Genomic DNA, 19,688 nt, shown 5'->3' with positions numbered 1-19,688 from the left:
TGGCAAAGATAAAATAAGTCAGTTATTAGAAATTTGTTATTAACACTATTATGCTTTGAAATGCATTAAAAAAATTTAGCTGTTAAACAGAAATTGGGGAAAAAATAAACTGGGGGGGGGTAATAATTCAGGGGGGTTAATAATTCCAACTTCAACTGTATATATATACTGAAATATCTAAATAGAATAAATATGCTTCACTTTAGGTTAATAAATTAAGCACATCTCAAATAGTGGGTAGTGAGTTTTTATAATACAGATAAAATAAAATAAAATCCATTTGGTTTAGCATAGTATATTGATGTGTTAAAAAGTACCCTTTTGAAATTAAAATAACTAAATGGTAACATTTTAATACTATTTACACAGCAAAAATGGGTAACGCTTTCTTTTTACAACCCGCGAAGTACCGCGTAAGTACAATGAAATAACAGTGTACTTTTCTGTACGTAGACAGTAGTATAAGTATAAAGAATGTATGCGTAGGTTCCATATGAACAACTGTAATATTGATTAGTCTAGTGTAGTATACCAAACCAATAGTGTATATGTGTGTATATACAGTCTAAGCACAGTAGTTGTATAAGGTAGTTTTATTTTGCCCTTTAGCATTAATATGAATTGGTACTGCAGAAGATGATTTGTATTGCATGTTTAAAAAAAATAATAATAATTAATTATTAATAATAATTAATTAAACTTTTAGACTATACCCGGAATCCGTAGACCATTCCATTGTATGAGATGTTGGTGATTTGGGATGCACCATTAAAGTACCAGTTGTATGTTTCACCAGTGGGCAACATTACCATCCAGCCCATTGTGTGAGTCACAAGTTTTTTAAGAAAAGGAAGCACGCATGTACCTAAAGATAAAAAAAGACACTGAGAGTTAATGCATCAAACAAGATGCCATCAAAGCATCACAGCTCACTTGAACCCAACAAATACAAAATCTTCAGTAAATTGAATTTAAAGCTGTTTAGATAAAGGTTTAACAACTCCTAACATTCTAAAGGGTCGTTCACGCAGAATGTACTTTTGCATTGCACTCTATTGTTTTCCCTGCATTTTATATATGCAAACATACAGTACACTAAACTAATGTTTCACAACTCTGCTCTAGGAGGCACTACATAATTTAGCACTACTTTTTAAAGACTCTTTCAAATCAAACACACCTGAATCAACTCATCAGAATATTAGAGGAGACTCCAAAACCAACCTACAATTAATGAGTCAGATAAGGTAAGATAAGATAACATCAAAAATATGTACTGCCTTCAGTTAAAGGGGTGGGAAGCCATTCACTATACTGTTGTGTTTGATTATTTTGTTCACACATAACATTTTTGCACCGCCTTACACATGACACAATTTAGAAACTGCAGATAGTTTAATTAAAAACTAAAAATTTGGAGAGCCCCTAAGAACAATTTTTTTCTTTTGGTTGATACACAGTAATGCATCGTCTCGAAACATGTCAGTAACTGCTTAGACTCATGGCTTCAGCAAAAGTATTTCAGCCTACCATAAGAGTTGGTAAGAACAACATCTTTAGACAAGAGTGAAGGTGGTGAGGGATTGACGATGACCAAGCGGTGGAAGTTAATGGTGTTGTCACACACTGAACCAGGAACACCAATGCTCCACTCTGTTCCTGGAGAGCAGTGTCTTGGGTCGAGCAAACTATTTGTTGGTACCACCTTGTAGCTGACATTGCCTTTTAGGAAAAAATAAACATTTATTTACAAATAAAATAATTATTTACTAATGTCCTCACATTTTATACAATAAAGTACTGTTGAAGATATTGTTACACAGATGAATTTGTCTCAAACATCTAAATCAGTGGTGCTCAACCCTGTTCCTGGAGATCTACCTTCCTGTAGAGTTCAGCTCCAACTCTTATCAAACACACGTAAACCAATTAATTAGGACCTGAACAGCACTTGATAATTACAGTTACCTATTAAAATTGGTTGAAACTCAAATCTGAAGGAAGGTAGTCTCGGGGAACAGGGTTGAGCACCCCTGATTTAATTAATAAAATCTCCAATACCTGTCAGTGATCCATCAACATCTACTAGGGCCACCTCATGTTCCCATCTGAACCAGGCCTTGTTTGGTGACTGATAGTACTGTATCCCACTGAACCTCGCGCTCCAGCCTCCACAGCGGAACATGCAGGTTCCTATAATCTCTGCCACCCCGACTGCAGCGCACGATGGACGGTTGAAGTTCACAAACTTTGTGTTGATGATGCTCATACCATCATCCAAGGGCAGGACAACACCACGATAGGTGCAGTAGTCACTTCCCAGTCCAAGTTCATCCACATGACCCACGATTGTGCTATTGACCACAGCGGCTCCTCCATCTAGTCCCCATCCACTGACGTACTGTCGGATGATCCTCTTGGTCTCCACTCCTGCCTTCTCATTATTGACCATCAGGAACTCGCTGAACTGAACCGATCCTACATTCACCCACTCTGCACCTTTCTCATTGTTCCAGGAAGTGAAGCGGCGGAAGATTGCTGGTGCTGGTGTTGAGGCACTGCAGCTGCCGGTGCGCATGGGGAAAAACTCTTGGAAAATCCACAAGCCAAACCAACCCTGCGAATGCACTGTATTGTTGAAGAACTGTCCCAGTGGCACTCTTTTCTGACAGATGTTGGGGTCATAAGATGGGCCATCAGGATTATCATGCATACGGTACCAGAAGCCAAAGTGAGTCCCTCCAGCTGCGGCATTGTGCCTAATGGTGTTATTAGGGTTGGTGACCCAGAATCCAGCTGGGGTCACATCATCATTTAGTAAACTAGTACTCTGTTTTACAAAAACAGCCAGGTTGTACTGTAGGATGTTTCCGGTCTCAATGCCATCCTCAATAAAGAAGGCTCCACCCATGATATTGTAGATAACGTTCCGTTCCACCAGCAGGTTGTGAGTGTTGTGGATGGTGACAGCACGGTTGTAGGACTGGTGGATTCCACACCCACGTACATATGACTTGAATTGAACATCCCCCATTAGATGCCAGTGGATTGGGTAGCGTCCCAGACGGAATGCCTGCCCAACGTTGAAGAGCTAAAAGAGGAAAATGACAAACGTAAAGCCAAGATTTCATTTCATGGAAAACATCTGATGTCTTTCCATGAAATAAATATTGCAAATTCAACATGAATTATTTAGTCAAGGTAACCCCTCTGTTCTCCATTGTGGTTATTGGTGTAATGCAGTTTATTTGGAAACTGGGTATTATTTTTTACAAAATTAACATTTACCTCAACATATTCAATTCTGCCAATTGCCAGATTTTGGTTTGGTTGTGGTGCATGAAACATGATGCAGCCGCCAAACTGGTCACTTCCTACTTCTTCTCCAAATCTACCCTGGAAACAAGTCTGGGTGGCAAATTCACCTGTAAGAGAGAGCAATCATAGATTCATACCTTTTGGAAAATAAATAAATAAAAACAGCCAACTGTTGGGAAATCATCCAAACCTGTGTTGAATCCATCAGGGCAAGCTTTAATCTGATCATTCCACTCCACATTGTTGGATCCACGGACAACAATGTTTCGGGTAAGAAGGCCCACCTCTGCTCTCGCTTCAAAAACCGTCCCATCAGGCAGTGTGACAGACACACCCAGATGAGTGTTTGTCAGTGGTTCAGTCAGAGTGAGGGTCCGACCATCAGCTGAAACTGAGGCAATTCTCTTCAACTCATTCTCTGCCTGACTGTGTCTATGGATTCAGTTAACACATACAGTATTTTATGTTTATATACACAACCATATAGATATATAATCAAATGTACGTTGCTTCCATCAAAGGGATAGTTTTCCTTCACCCAGAACTAAAGATTCCGTCATCATTTAATCCCTCTACACTTGTTCCAAACCTGTTTGCGTTTAATTCTTCTGTTGAACATAAAAAATATATTATGTAAAAGCTGGAAACCTTATCCATTGGCTTCCATAGTATGTGTTTTCCCTTCTGTGGAAGTCAAGGCATACTGTTTTTCAGCTTTTATTCAAAATATCTTCTTTGTATTGAACAGAATAAACAAATGCTTAAAGGTTTGGAAACACTTAAGGGTGGGTAAAGTTTTATTTTGGGGTGAACTATGTCTTTAAATCAACCTGAAACATGAAGTTCCGTTTCACAAGGTGTGGGTGGAATATCCTATACCTGTGCCCTGTGGAAGCAATAACAATTTCATCCCCAATCTTCCAAGTGACGGCATCCATCAGTGTCAGTGTGCTGGAGCCGCTTTGTGCAGTCTGGGAAAGGCGAGTCCACGTCATAGGAACAGGGATTCCTGGAGAAGCAAGATTGCTGCTTTAGTGTGAGCTCGTAACAAAACCTCTCACTGGAGGGAAGTGATTACTTACTATGGTGTTTGTAACTTAGAACTACTGTAAAGCCCACCTAAGGCTCTTTCTAACTGAACTCAGTCTTCAAAGAATGCTATGTAGGTCACCTCTAGAATTGTGAGGATTACCTCATTTAGAGAAGATTGTGTATCTAAGTTTGTGAACTACTTGATGCAAAGTTATCAGTATCTCTGAGGTTTTGAGAAGGCAGTTCTGAGAAGTTACAACACTCAGTCACACACTCACTCACTTACTCACTCACTCACTCACTCACTCACTCACTCACTCACTCACGCATGCACTCATTCAGTGTTGCCAACTTAGCAATAAACTTAGCAATTTTGTTGCTAGATTTAACAACTTTTCATGCTACCCTAGCAACTTTTTGATCAAGAAGCAGCTAGCAACAAATTTAGCAATATTTAAACTTCATTTGGCTACTTTTAGCAATTTTTAAAAAGTGACTCAAAAGAGCAGTGGCTACAGGCTCCACTCAGTAGAGTAAATTGCTAGCTCAGTTAATTTACTGATATTTGTCAACATATATAATTGTTGGTAATTTAGGTAGCAATAAATTCCAATGGTGCAATTGTTGTCACTTTCACAAATGTGTTAAATAGTCAACTATATTTTTCATACAAATCTAAATGGACATATTTCAAATAATGTTTTTTCTGAGATGGCCAGTCAATTTGAGAAAACATTAATTATCTTGCATACTACATAAAGATGTAGTTTTGAGTTGCGATTACGCAATGACATCATCACGCAAAGTAATTTGATAATAAGAACCTATTTATTGTGCATCTGGATGTAATGTTTTAATATAATATAATACACGGCGCCTCAGAAAGTAGAAACATTATGGGCTTATACGATTGTCAGATACTTTGTGATTATGTCACTGATATGCAAATTAGTGCGTGATGTCATCTGGCAACATTTAGATACTTTTTGGGCAGGCTTTAGCTACTTTTATTGGAAATAGTTGGCAACACTGCTCTCATTTTCCTTTGGCTTGTTCCCTTCTTTATCACGAGTCGACTACTCTGGCATGTGTTTTACTGGTGGATGCCCTTTCTGGCGCAACTACGTATGTGCTGGGAAACATTTTCATTCACTCACACACACACACACACACACACACGCACGCACGCACGCACGCACGCACGCACACACACAAACACACACACACACACACGCACACACGCACACACGCACACACACACACACACACACAGATATCCACTCACTCACTACAGCCATTTTACATTGTCCAATTCACCTATAATTTCAAATATAAAATATCACCATATTTGTCTTTGGTTTGTAGAGAACCCGGAGGAAACCTATGCCATTTCAATCCTGTATGAGTCTTTTTTTCTTTCTTTTCTTTTCTTTTTTCAGTTTTTTTTTGGTTGAACATAAATTTTATATATATATATATATATATATATATATATATATATATATATATATATATATATATATATATATATATATATATATATATATATTTTACATCTTGGTAACCCAACAGCTCTGGACTTCCATAGTATTTATTCCAACTATGGTAGTCAATGGCTGCTGCCAAGTGTGTCTGGTTACCAACATTCTTCAAAATACCTTTTGAAAAACAGCAAAAATAAACTCTTATATGTTTAAAACTTCTTGAAAATGAGCAAATAATTTTTTGAGGGTCAACTATCCCTTTGGTAATGTTAATTTGCTTACCATGCAGATCCAGCACGCCCTGTCGGACTCCCAGTGTCTTGGTGCCATATACAGGTAGTTCTGGAGAACGCAGGTGTCCATGCAGGGTGATGATGGCCTTGTGCTGGAAGGGCGTCTGCTCTGTTCCGATCTGCAGTGCTCCGCCATCTGTGATCAGAATATTCTCCGCCTGCAGCTCAATGTCTGCCTCATCAAATATCAGTCGCCCACCTAACCAGAGACATTTAGAGAAGTACTGTATGTGTGTACCAAGGCTTTATTTAATAAAAGTTGAACATGTTTAAATAAAAATACCCTGGATAAGCAGCATCTTAAGGATTGGAGTGCTTGTGTCCAGAAGAATGGTCTGGCCAGCAGTGATAACAGCAAATGATCCCTCTTCAGGGGGAGAGAGACCACCCCATGTGTAGGGAGATGACCAGACGTCAATGTAGAAGAAGGAAGCATTATCCTGAGACATACGTAGAGAGCGAGAAGAGAGAGTCCTTACATTTAGTGAAAGTAAATTTAGACAACAAATGCCTTTATTATTATTCTTTTTTTAAAATAATTAAATAAATATATGTTTATTGCTGTAATATAGAGGATCTGTAGGTTAAAAGGAACAAAGTACATAATAAAAAGAACAAATTCTGAACGCTCTATAAATATCAAAGAGTAATTTCAGTTTTACTTCCTGCACAATTCTATGCTGGTTTTATAAAAAGGTTTGAAATTAAGATATGGCAATAGGTGTTTAGTTTCTGACACCAATTGAAAACAATAGACCAATCACTGCGCCAGCTAACTGATCAAACAAAACAGGCCCTCAGTAAGAAGTTGTTTAAAGAGAACAGATAAATGAACTTTTAAAATAGCTAAATAGAGACACTTTATTATAGTATATACATAAATTTGCATTTAACATTACCATTCTGGCAATTCCTCTGTTCCCCAATTGGACTCGCACTTGAGTTTCTTGAGATTTGGGCCCAGCGTTGGTCACACAGATGATCTGAGTCTCATTGGTGGACTGGATATCACAGACAGAGCCTGCGATTGTGATGGCGATTTCACTGATATTTGAGCTATAAATAAAACAGAAAAGAGGAATGCCGGTAAAACTGAGAAATTCATATTAGTTTCAAAGCATTCTGTAAATGTTTACCATAATTAGGCTTTGAAGACTTGGGACATAGTGTATAAATTATAATACTTTTGGTTGTACAGTATTTAGATGGTACTTTTTGTTTTTTCAAAGCTTAACAGCACCTGCCCAGTGTTCACTTTCAGCCAATAGTTGTTCTGAAATTTTTATTAACTTTTGGTGCCATTGATGAGATATCTCATCAAGTAAAGGTGCAGCATGTAGAACTGATATTACAGTCCAAATGTAAAATTTTGGACAGGGTGTTTTACATCCATTCCTCCTTCTTCGACTTCATGCACGCACAGGTTACTTGACTGACTGCACAAACACATTTGAGATCAAAAGCATAAATTGGAAACAAACCAACATTGGTCTTGGAGGTTATTATAATCAGCTAAAACCTTTTATTAAAACAAGAAGGTCTAATAAATATTAGATAAAAAAAAACAACAAACTAAATGGAAATTAGGGATGTCTATGATTTAAAAAAAACTATTTATATATAATGGAAAACTATTTATTCATATATATGTATATATATTCTATTTTACTAATGGCAAAGGCTGAATTTTCAGCAGGCATTACTCACAAGATCGTATATATAGGATATATATGGTATATTGAATTAAAATAAATGATACTTGTGGGTCATTTCTTTTTTATTAGTAAGTTAGCTAATAAATATTTAATCTAACTAATAAATCTAATAAATATATAACTAACCAGCAATGGTCTTTTTTTAAATAATAATATTTTTTTGTAAAAACAATACAATAAAATAATTATTAGATGAAAAATGATCTAAATTGAAACAATAAATTTTATAATGACAACTATCTGAAATATGCTTAATTAAGCCACTACATGTATCAACTGGAGTAAAGTTACATAATAAATATAAATGTGTAATAAAATCAACAACTACAAATCAACTTCTAAAAACATTAAACTATTTTTTAAAAATAAAACTGAATGATATTGATAAAACTATACCAGAATATAAATACAATTGAAATAACACAGACTAATTTAGTCAACACCGATTGACTGCAGTGTTAATTCAGTCTGTTTGAAGTACAATCAACTTCAACAATGTAATTCTGATCTGTTGTGCACCTGAAACCTGAGCCAGTAATGGTGAGCGTGGTGCCTCCAGCAGTGCCTCCTCTGCGTGGTCTAACATTGGTAATAACAGGGGTCAGGGATGATCTGTAAGTATATCCACTTGTGAGGTTTACAGAATCCCCTCCATTCATCACAATGACCGCACAGGCCCGCAATGCTTCACTTCCTGTAAGAGATTAAATAAGTCATTAATCATCAGAAAGCCAAAAGTAACTAGACAGACTTACTGTCTGGTAGTTCATCTCTATTCATCTGTGACTAGTTTCTGAGCTCTCTCATTGTCTCTGTTACTGACTTCTGTCACTCAAAGCATTCCTTGCATGATTTGTTTTCGAGCAAAACACTTTGTACAGGAAGTTCACTCATAGAAACACTTAAGCTTTGTTACACCAACTGAACATTTATAGACATGTACGTCACACTTTTAAAATGAAACATGCCATTGTTAGGTGGGACTTCACAGTTGAGTTGAGTAGATGTGGAGTCCTGCAGGTGCACGGTACACTCTCTGTTGCAGATCAGGACTTTAGTGATGTTTGGATCGAATCCAGAGCCTTGAATGGCAACAACGGCACCTCCGGCGTAACTCCCTACAGCAACACAGAGAAAAAGTATATTTTAGAGTCTAGTTACCCAGCAAGCATTTTTTTCGTGTTTAAAGGAGATCTAATAGACTTCCAAACATTGAGTCTAATTTGGCCCTTCAGTAAAAATCTAATAAATCTGTAAATAATAGTACAAAACTAGACAATTCATGTCTATTTGATGATTAATCTAGCCTTGAACTTTTGTTTGACGTCTAGAAGATTTTCACTGACAACCCAAATTTAGCCTTGGTTTACCCAAGATGTCTATACTTAGATGTCCATTAGACAAAACTGTCTAATAGTCAAATTTACAAAGTGTTTTTAATTACCCTCATTTGGTGTGACCCCTGTAAGCAGCAGCTCATACTTGAAGACTGACTGGGTCAAGGCATAGCCTTTGACCTGGTGATTGAACAAAACAGGGAAGGTTCCTCCTGCGTGTTCCCCAACAGTGCACAGCAACTGCGTATCTGTGATGGATGAGATGTTACAAGCCACGCTGTCGATCTTCAAGGAGACAAGTGCTGAATCTGTGCCAAAGCCAAAACCAGAGATGGTGATCTGTGTTCCAACAGGACCTGCAAGGAGGAGATTAAAGTGTTACTACAATGTGTTGTGATATTCAATAGTGCAATAGTCTGCTGCAAGAATGACATTATCATGTAGGCCAAAACTCAGAAACAAGTTAGAATATTTGCTCTTATGACTCATTTTTTTTCAGAAATCAATGCTTTTAATGGCTTTAGTGCTTAAGATGAGGATTGAGTTTAATACAAGCTTTTATTTATTTATTTTTTTTATCTATTTTATTTATCATTAATGTATTCATGTAATTTTTAAGGGTCTTTAATATAAAAAGATGAAGAAATTATATTGGGTTATTTATAGGGAATCAGGGTGAACTCTGGGTTTGAGTACAAAAAAATATGTTTTAGCTTAGTACAAGCTTAAGATATTTTCAGATTTTTTTACAACACATTATACATCAATATTTTATTCTTGGGACATTCATTTCAGATATTTTATTGGGATATTTATAGAGAACCAGGGTTTGCAAAAAATACATGTTTTAGCACTAAATAAATAATTTATTTATATTTATTAACTGCATAAAAGGTTAAACAAAAGGTACAAAAGTACCTGTTTTAGGAGTAACTGATGTGATGTTTGGAGTTTGTTGTCTGGAGTAGTTGAAATTTTGAGGTGGATACACAACATCAAAGACCTTAATGTTGACCTGCACCTGTCCTTCAGCACGAGGAGGCGTTAAACACCTGACTGTGTCTGGAGTCACATCTAGAATCTTGCAGAGGGAGTTACCAAGCTTCACAGTTGTGTTTCCCACCACAAATCCATTTCCTGTGATCAAGAGCAGAGTTCCTCCAGCAACGCTGCCTGATGTTGGGTTGATGCTGGCTTGTGCTATGCTGGTAAGTGTGGCACTTCCAGAGGCGAGACCTTTGCTCATGACCACCACCTTTAGAGTGTGTGTGCCAGCAGGAAGGGCACCAACTAAAACCTCAATTCTGCTGTCATTAACTTCTGTGACTTTTAGCAGGATGTTGTCTGCAGAAATCATTAGATCAGCAGGATTGTTCCCAAATCCACTGCCAGTGACTGTAACACTGGTGGAGTTTCCACTAACTGAGTTAGGAGACACTGTGGAGACCTGCGGTGTGACAGAGCCTGAATATTCAAATGTGCAATCAGAGCTGCATGTAGAAGATATGGAGTTGATGGAAACTGTGACACCTCCACTGCGAGCTACAGATGGAGAAGTATCGCAAACCATTTGAGAATAGTCAAAGGAAACCACATTGCATGGAACATTTGCTACCATAACTGAGCCACTGAAGAAGCCAGAACCAGAAATGAACAGACGTGTGGAGCCTGTGGTGCTGCCTACTACTGGAAAGATAGAATCGACCACTGGGAGAACCACAAATCTGCGGTCAATCTCTTTTGGCATGGTCAAGATGCCATTGCCAAGATTATTGACTTGCACAGTAATGGGTAAAGGGACGCCTACTGGTGCTCCGCTGTCAGGACTGAGCTGGCAGTTGATCTCAGTGGAGCTGCTGTTGATGATGCTGCAGGGAATATCTCCAACTTTGACCTTTAGTTGCCAAAATAAAAAATAAGACAAGATCAGTTTCAGTTGTTTTTATAATTTTTAGGTAAATTTACAGTAAATATTACCATAAACAGCACAATAAACTGTATGATAATGAATTATTTAGTTATTTTTGTACTTCATTTTGATTTGTGGCAAACCGCACAAGTCACTGAAGGAGGTCCTCTCAGACATACTTCTGTTGATTAATTTTCAGCTCATTTAAAATATCTGTGGGGGGTGATTACACTCAACAAACTTCCTTATATTAAAGTATTATTAAATTTACGAGTCTCAAAGTGCAGAATGCATTCACTGTATTTCACTTTTTCCACATTTTGTCAAGTTACAGCCTTATTCGCCTTATCTTGACAATTCTACAAACGTTACCCTATGTTTTCAACGGGAAAGAAGTTTGATGAAATACTTGCACATTACATATTACAAACCATATATGAATCAATGGTGGCACTTTTTCCAATCCTATATCATAAATACAAAAAATACAACTTTTAACTGTATAAATTCTTTCTAGTAACTCAAATATTTTCTCTGAAGTTATTTTTAATTATTGAGCTTTTATTTATAGTAAATAAATTTAATTGTGTATATATATATATATATATATTTATTTATTTATTTTTTTTTTTTTTTGTGTAAGATGTGATAAGTCTCTTCATAATATTAAACACTGAGAACTGTTATGGAACTCCACTTGAGACAAGACCACGAGAATGGCCAGGCACTAAAACTTCTAATCTGAGAAGAAGATCAGCTAGGAAACCAGTTGCTCAGGTTGCCTCGATCATGCATCCTGAGCCCCCCTCTTTGCCCTGGACTTTACCTTCTCCACCAGAGCAGTTCCACACAGAATGTCTCAGTTTTTAATAAGGTGTTTCTTGTGGCTCTATATTCATGTTTGGTGTCATATGAAATGTCTCTGAAATCTCCCTTAGATCAGTTCATTTGACTTTTGACTTTGATAAGATCTTTGCCAGATGCTCCACTCCAGGCAAAATGGTTTTCACATCAACTCATGACCAGGCAAGGGCCTTGGTGAAGCTTTTATTGTCATGAATTTATAGTGATTTGAGTATTTAGGGGAAATGTGCAAAAGTGTCTGTGGGATTCTGTAGCCAGGAGCATTAGAGACCTGCTGATTTCTGACAATCACTGACTTAGTATGATATAATCTAGTGCGTGAATCTAACTTTCTTGAGCATGGGGCGGCCTAATGTTACTTAAAGGAAATTAGTTTACAGTTAAATCCTTTATCTGAGAACTAGAACTGGTGAGGATGTGTCCGTAAGCAGATGTAAATGGCCAGCATACTGACTCTAAGTGACTTCGGGTAAACAATGAACTATTAACTGAAATTAAAGATTTATTACGTTAATCGATGTAAATTAAACCAAATTGAAACCTATAAAGTAATTAACTTGAATTAGATGAATCTAAATTTCAATTATTATAAATTGGAGTCAGATTAAATTCAGAGTTGGAAACAAATAGAAATTAATTTTAACAAATAAAAATATTTCTTTTCATATATGCTAAAAAGGCTTACACACATTTAACCTTCACCTACGCTTTTATTTCTGTCATTGGACTAATATATGGACCCTTACAAATGTAATTTACATAATTTGTAGTGTAATTTGTCTGGTAAAAATGTAAATCTAGTCAATGCTGGAGCTGATTTTCAGTGGATCATCCTTCAACAGTTACATTTGTATTAAACTGTACTGACTTAAAATGAACTTAACCAATGGCATTTGTATTACACTGAACTGTATCAGTTTGAATTTAACAAGAACTACAGAAGCATGTTACCACAACTCTCCTGCCTTCCTGATTTGCTAGAATGTCCTACTATCTCAAAAATTGTTATGGCTTTTTATTCTCTTTTTTTATCAATGTTAACACATCTACATTGTAAAAAGCACAGTAGAAATAAAAGATGAATGCTTTATTTACATATTTATATATTATATACATTATATATATATATATATATATATATATATATATATATATATATATATATATATATATATATATATATATATATATATATATATTCAGGGTAATCAATCTGAAATGTAGACGTATTTATGTCTATACTGATTTGTTTATTTATTTTTAGGGGTTCAAACACGTATGGAGAGATCGCACAAGATGTGGTGCAATGCCATAACAGTAGAAAAGGTCTTAAAAACAGTAGTCTTTATGCTTTTTAGTGGTTCAATTACCATTTTAGCTATTAGATGGTAGCACACAACCACTTATTGCTGCTCTCTGTACTTTTTCACAGCAAAATAAAATAAAAATAGAAAAAATCCTGATTTTACACAGCTTTTCACAAATACACTTAATCTACATATCATTTGGTAGATTTGCTCTTTCTCTTTCAAAGACATCTGCTGTCAATCAAACAGGTTATGATATAATTTATATTACATCACTAATACTAAATAGTAATACTAACACATTCTTGCAAACTAGTTTTACTTGTTTTTGTTTGTTTTTTGCACTTCATCAGTATAACCAGTATTTTACAAATCTCTGGACTGCCTAAATAAATAATTATTAAAATGTTGTACTTTTGCCTTAGCAGGTGTAAGCCTGTAAATCCTAAATGAAATTTCGAAACCTCACAGCTATTCAAGCACACGTGGCATATTCTAAACAAATACACAAAATTTAAAGGAGTTTGAGATTTACAACAATATCACTATAGCTACTAGACGGCAGCAAAAGACCACATATTAGTTACTGATAGACCTAGTTTATAGAAAAAAAGCTGTTTTTGCATTTAAAATCAGACTTAGCTTAATCAGATCATAACTTAACTTATTTAACTTATGAAACTATAATGATTACACTGAAAGCTGATTATAATTTCTATAAATTTCAAAAGAAAGCCTTGTAGTAAACATTTTGTTTTATTTATGTCAAATTTCTACATGTGACACATGTGTGGCACAAAGTGTGTATAAAACATTACACAAAAGATTATTATTGATATAATAAATTAACCATAACATTTTTTGACTGTGTGTCAACATAATATCCATTGAGGATGTGTTTTAATATCAGCCTTCAATTCTGACTTGATCAGCATTAAAAGTCCTTAAATGCTTGAACCCCCATCATGCTACTTGCGGCTTTAATGTTGTTGTTGTTGTTATTATTGTTGTTGTTGTTGTTGTTGTTGTTAGTGTATCTATTGTTATAAACTTTAATGTTTCATTTTTGATTTAGGTACATCTAAAATTTACATTCAGGTACATTTACATTTTTTATTTCACTAGATGCATGTGTGGTGTTCCAAAAAATAATTTACTGCACCTTTAATGATCACTGAAGCTCACCTCATTTGCACAGGTAATATTGCTAAAGCCAGATCCTCTTATGTTGATAATGGCATGTGTGGTGCCATGATCAGGTGTAATGTCATCCACAGTGGGAGTTGCACAGGACGTAAAGCTGAAGTAGAGACTATCTGAAGTGTTATTAAATATCAGATGATCTTGGTAACAGTCTGAGGTGGCTACACAGTTAGGATAAGATGAATCCATTTGTCCTGAAATAAGAAGGACACAGATTATGATTGTGATTCTAATTAGGGTTTACCTACCAACTGCTTAATGAAATACACATTAATTTGTACCTAAATTCACTGAGGCCTGTATTCCTGTGACAAACACCTGAAGCTCAACAGTGCTTTCCTCCAGAGGCATAACAGTCACCACGCCCTGCAGTGTCTTCTGATTGGCCGAGTCAATGTAACCGCTGCTGTAGTAATAAACTCCAGGAGATGTGAAACGGTAGGCGAAAAACCCTTACAATGAAACAAACACAGCATTAATAGTGGGATCAGATTTTACTCCTTTTCAGTCTTCCTGCTCTTATTGTCCTTTTCAGTTCTTTGACAGGAGTATAAATGGTTAGAAAGTGGCAAAGTTTAGCAAATTAAAAAAATGAGAGGAATCAGATTGTGTCAGATTTCAGTACCTTTGCTTTTGGTATTGAGAGCTATGAAGATTTAATTCTGTATATGTTTTATTAAAGTGCATCAGGAAAGTTTCACTTTTTTATGTTACAGAATTATTACAAAATGGATTAAATTCATTTATTTCCTCAAAATTCAACACCCAATACCCCATTATGACAATGTGAAAAAAATCACATGTACATAAGTATTCACACCCTTTGCTCAATACTTTGTTGATGCACTTTTGGCAGCAATTACAGCCTCAAGTCTTTTTGAATATGATGCCACAAGCTTGGAACACCTGTTTTGGGGAATTTTTGCCCATTCCTCTTTGCAGTACCCTTTTAGCTCTATCAGGTTGGATAGGAGGGGACGGTGTACAGTCAGATCTCTCCAGAGATGTTCAATAGGATTTAGATCTGGGCTCTGGCTGGGCCACTGAAGGCCAATCACTGAGTTGTTGTGAAGCCACTCCATTGATATTTTGGCGGTGTACATAGGGTCATTGTCCTGCTGGAAGATGAACCGTCGCCCCAGTCTAAGATCAAGAGCACTCTGAAGCAGGTTTTCATTCAGGATGTCTCTGTACATTGCTGCAATCATCTTTCCCTCTATCCTGACTAGTCTTCCTGAAAAACAACCCACCAGCATGATGATGGCACTACCATGCTTCACTGTAGGAATAGTCTTAGCATGGTGATGAGCGGTGCCTGGTTTTCTCCAAATGTAAAGCCTGACATTCACTTCAAAGAGTTCAGTTTTAGTCTCATCAGATCAGAGAATTTTGTTTTTTATGGTCTGAGAGTGCTTCAGATGCCTTTTGGCAAATTCCAGGTGGGGAGTGGCTTCCGTCTGGCCACTCTAACATACAGGCCTGATTGGTGGATTGCTGCACAGATGATTGTCCTTGTTAGGTTCTCCTCTCTCCACAGAATAACGCTGGAGCTCAGACAGAGTGTACATGTCATTTTTCAGGTTTTTTATTTTTAATAAATTTGCAACAATTTCAAAAAATCTTTGTACATTGTCATTATGTGTGTAGAATTCAGAGAAAATAAATGAATTTAATCCATTTTGGAATAAGGCTGTAACATAAAAATTGGAAAAAATTGGAAAAAATATTACATGGCTATTCCTTAAACTGCAAAGGCTTGGACTTACTTTTGCTGTTTATTCTGTTGACCATATGTTGTTTGATTGTTTGCTTAATTTATGTAAATTAAAATAAACAGTGTCTTTACTGACAAGAAGTTGTAGTTTTTGTACCATTGGTAGTTCGTATGTCTCCGCTGCTGAAAGTAATGCCATCATAGTCTGTGCTGCTGGGACTGGACACACTGAAGACACTGTAGGCCAGACCGGGCACAAAAGCTGGTGCGTCCCATCGCCAAACCACTGTGTCTCCTACCGAGGTTATTAATGCAGAGGGGCTCCAGGCATAACCCTGACCGTACACTTAACACATGAGATGTGATTAATTGTATGCAAGTGGAACAATTTTATATATAGTACAATATATATCCATGTCTCTTTTTCATGACTGTTTAATTAAGGATTTTATTATTTTCCATTATTGTTTTTTGGTTACCTTTAAAGATTTTAATTTCCATTACATCATAATTACTATAAGGTGCAGTATGTAAGTTTGACAACCAGTGGTTGAACTAGGTATTGCATTCCTGGATCAAAAAGACCCTAAACACACACAAGTGCAGGTTGTCAGATTGAGGACAAACAGGCACATGCCTGACTATCGAGTCTAAAGGCTGATTTAAGGCTGATTTAAATCGTGTTCTAACTAAAAGCATTGGCACACGGTAGAAGGAATATTTTCCATATTAAAATGAGTTTTTGTTCTAACCAACTCCTCGAATTGATATATTAGAAATGGCTTCTATTTATTACAGCTGAACAGAAAACTGACAATGACCACCTCAGGTACACCTCATGTGCCTTAATCAGTGCTAAATGCTAACAACGTGAGTTTGAGTGCCATTTTACATGATATTTATTGCCATACTACTGAAAGCAGCAGCAGATAGTTCACCTCAGATCTTGAAAATAAAATAAACCATTTGAAATTAAACTTTAGACTCAAAGCCAACAAATATCAGTCATTCAGCATATAATAATCTTAAAGAGGTTTAATATGTATTGATTAGATTATGAACCTTATACCATCTCGTGAGTGAGTGCATATTCTGTATTTCTGAATGGCTGTTTTTAATTTCTGTTGTGTTTCCTCTGGTGCAAACAGCCAAATTGCTTATCACTGCAAATATCATCATGTAACATGTTGTTAGGACACAGGGTTACAATGTAACCTGCTCACCTAAAGTTTACATTTGTAATATTTATATAATTTGATAATTAATAACCTCGTGTGGAACTCTGAATCTGCATTTAGGAGTCTGCTACTGTCCACCATAGGTCACATTTCGGTCACGAATGCATGCTTTAAGATCCTTTCTGACTGAATGAATAAAATATGTGGTTTTCCACGAAGGTTATCTGGGGTGCTGAAAAATAATTGGCTAAGGTGGTATTGAGCGGGTTAAAAGAACCAAAACAAAGACAGACTTTCCAGCACGTAACACACATTTTCAAAGCAGAATATCTGAATTCAGCATTGTTATTCAGATAAACACGAATATTCACTTGCCATGTTTCTTAAATTTCTGCAAACATATTATAGTACTTTTATGCCTTAGAAGAGTCAAAACTTACATACAGCACCTTTATCAGCTTAATTATGTTTAAACATCTTTTCTATTACTTTTAGATTCTTTATTTATTTACTATAAAGTACGCTTTCATAACCTTGTTGCATTTCTTAATTCTTAATTCACATCATTTTTGCATCATGTGGAAAATGCCATTGTACATGTAACATTTTACTGTACTTATTTATATTACTTACAATCTCATGTTAAGTCCAATATTTTGCAGTGAATTCCAATTGAAGCATTAGCACAATAATAAGAGAACACTCAAAAAGGGCCGAATATACATTAATGAATGGCAACTACTTGCATTCTTCAGAAAAGATTCTTCAGAATTGTTTAATCAAATTCCACTGATGTGGATTATGTGTGAGAATAAATATAGCTCAACAACAAATAAAACATTTCCTACTCAAACAATGTAATGGAACATCTTGCATTTTCCTGGCAGCTCTAGTATCTGATAAGCTGTTGACATGATGACATAGCAATTGTGCTGACAGCCATTGTTTCACTCTCTCTGATCTATTCATACAGCAAATTGCATGTGCGTGACAGAAAAAGAGATAGGAGAAAAGAAAGATTACCGGAGTGGACTCCTTGGTTCGTCACAGTGTATGTTTTATCTCTAGACTGGGTCACACACTCCAGTTGATCATCTGAAGCGACTGTCACTGTACATTGTGTGTCACCTGCATGAAACCCACAGAGTCAAAACCATGACCACACAACCAAATGATTTCAAAATGATCATAAAAGAGCCATGAATGATGTTGTGATCAAAGAATTTCAGTGGTTAGAAGAATGTTGATTCCCTACTATAGTCTTGTCTTACCCAGAGTGACATTGTGTTCCTGTACGTCAGGACTGAACCCAGAGCCCACGATTGTTATGGTGGTTCCTCCAAATAGCGACCCCACAGATGGAGAGAAACCCGTCACCTCTAGAACATACTCTATAGTGGTATTAACACCAGGACTGAGCAGAAAAGAAATAAAGAAATTAACAATAACTTAAAAAACCTATGTTCTTGATTTCACAACATCCCACATAGCAAACATTTTCTGGCCCCGCTCTGGCCCACACATTTATCTTTTGCTTGGCCCACATGCCGCAGAGAATTATGGTACATGACCGGACCAGACAAGGGCCAAACATGGACCATACAGCAGATTCGAATGTTATCACTTGATTAAATGGGCATTGGCGACGCAGTGGTGCAGTAGGTAGTGCTGTTGCCTCACAGCAAGAAGGTCGCTTTTTCAAGCCTCTGCTCAGTTGACGTTTCTGTGTGGAGTTTGCATGTTCTCCCTGTGTTCGCGTGGGTTTCTTTGGGTGCTCCGCTTTCCCCCACAGTCCAAAGACATGCGATACAGGTAAATTGGGTAGGCTAAATTGTCCGAAGTGTATGTGTGTGTGTGGATGTTTCCCAGAGATGGGTTGCGACTGGAAGGGCATCCACTGTGTACGTGCTGGATAAGTTGGCGGTTCATTCCGCTGTGGCGACCCCGGGTTAAGGGACTAAGCCGAAAAGAAAATGAATGAATGAATAAATGGGCATTGTCAGTGGTTATCAGCTGATAGATTAGGGCCAGTAGGGGCCTTTTGTACCTACTGGTAGGCTCAGAAGGCTGTTATCATCCATCCACATGGTTAATCAACTATAGATCACATACGGCTTTGGCCAGAAGTTAGCGAGAATTATTTATATTATTTATTAAATTTCCTATTAATTGTAATTTATTAATGTTTACCCCTACCTCAAGCCTAAACCCAACCGTCACAGTTATGTAAAAACAGATCTGGATCTGGAGTTTTCTCTATTGGTATATCTGATTAACCATGTGGATGGATGACAACAGCCTTCTGAGCCTAGCAGTATAGGTGCAAAAGGCCCT

General features: G+C 36.6%; 1 protein-coding gene across 1 annotated transcript in view; it reads right to left on the bottom strand.

Moving 5' to 3' along the window:
- pkhd1l1.1 (PKHD1 like 1, tandem duplicate 1) overlaps positions 1 to 19,688 on the bottom strand; it is a 64,458-nt gene that overhangs the window by 17,144 nt on the left and 27,626 nt on the right. Inside the window, exons 33-50 of the mRNA XM_056480020.1 lie at positions 18,626 to 18,768; positions 18,378 to 18,482; positions 16,334 to 16,522; positions 14,744 to 14,914; positions 14,445 to 14,656; positions 10,098 to 11,073; positions 9,287 to 9,535; positions 8,811 to 8,960; positions 8,362 to 8,536; positions 7,027 to 7,183; positions 6,411 to 6,567; positions 6,117 to 6,326; positions 4,198 to 4,327; positions 3,509 to 3,750; positions 3,289 to 3,425; positions 2,062 to 3,091; positions 1,531 to 1,722; positions 714 to 865 (exon numbers count right to left, since the gene is read on the bottom strand). Of these exons, the coding sequence (XP_056335995.1) occupies positions 714 to 865; positions 1,531 to 1,722; positions 2,062 to 3,091; positions 3,289 to 3,425; positions 3,509 to 3,750; positions 4,198 to 4,327; positions 6,117 to 6,326; positions 6,411 to 6,567; positions 7,027 to 7,183; positions 8,362 to 8,536; positions 8,811 to 8,960; positions 9,287 to 9,535; positions 10,098 to 11,073; positions 14,445 to 14,656; positions 14,744 to 14,914; positions 16,334 to 16,522; positions 18,378 to 18,482; positions 18,626 to 18,768 (4,777 nt within the window). The remainder of the gene's footprint in view (positions 1 to 713; positions 866 to 1,530; positions 1,723 to 2,061; positions 3,092 to 3,288; positions 3,426 to 3,508; positions 3,751 to 4,197; positions 4,328 to 6,116; positions 6,327 to 6,410; positions 6,568 to 7,026; positions 7,184 to 8,361; positions 8,537 to 8,810; positions 8,961 to 9,286; positions 9,536 to 10,097; positions 11,074 to 14,444; positions 14,657 to 14,743; positions 14,915 to 16,333; positions 16,523 to 18,377; positions 18,483 to 18,625; positions 18,769 to 19,688) is intronic.

The sequence above is a fragment of the Danio aesculapii genome, chromosome 19, assembly GCF_903798145.1.
Source record: "Danio aesculapii chromosome 19, fDanAes4.1, whole genome shotgun sequence".
NCBI lineage: Eukaryota > Metazoa > Chordata > Actinopteri > Cypriniformes > Danionidae > Danio > Danio aesculapii.
This window is presented reverse-complemented; position numbering and strand designations above follow the sequence as displayed.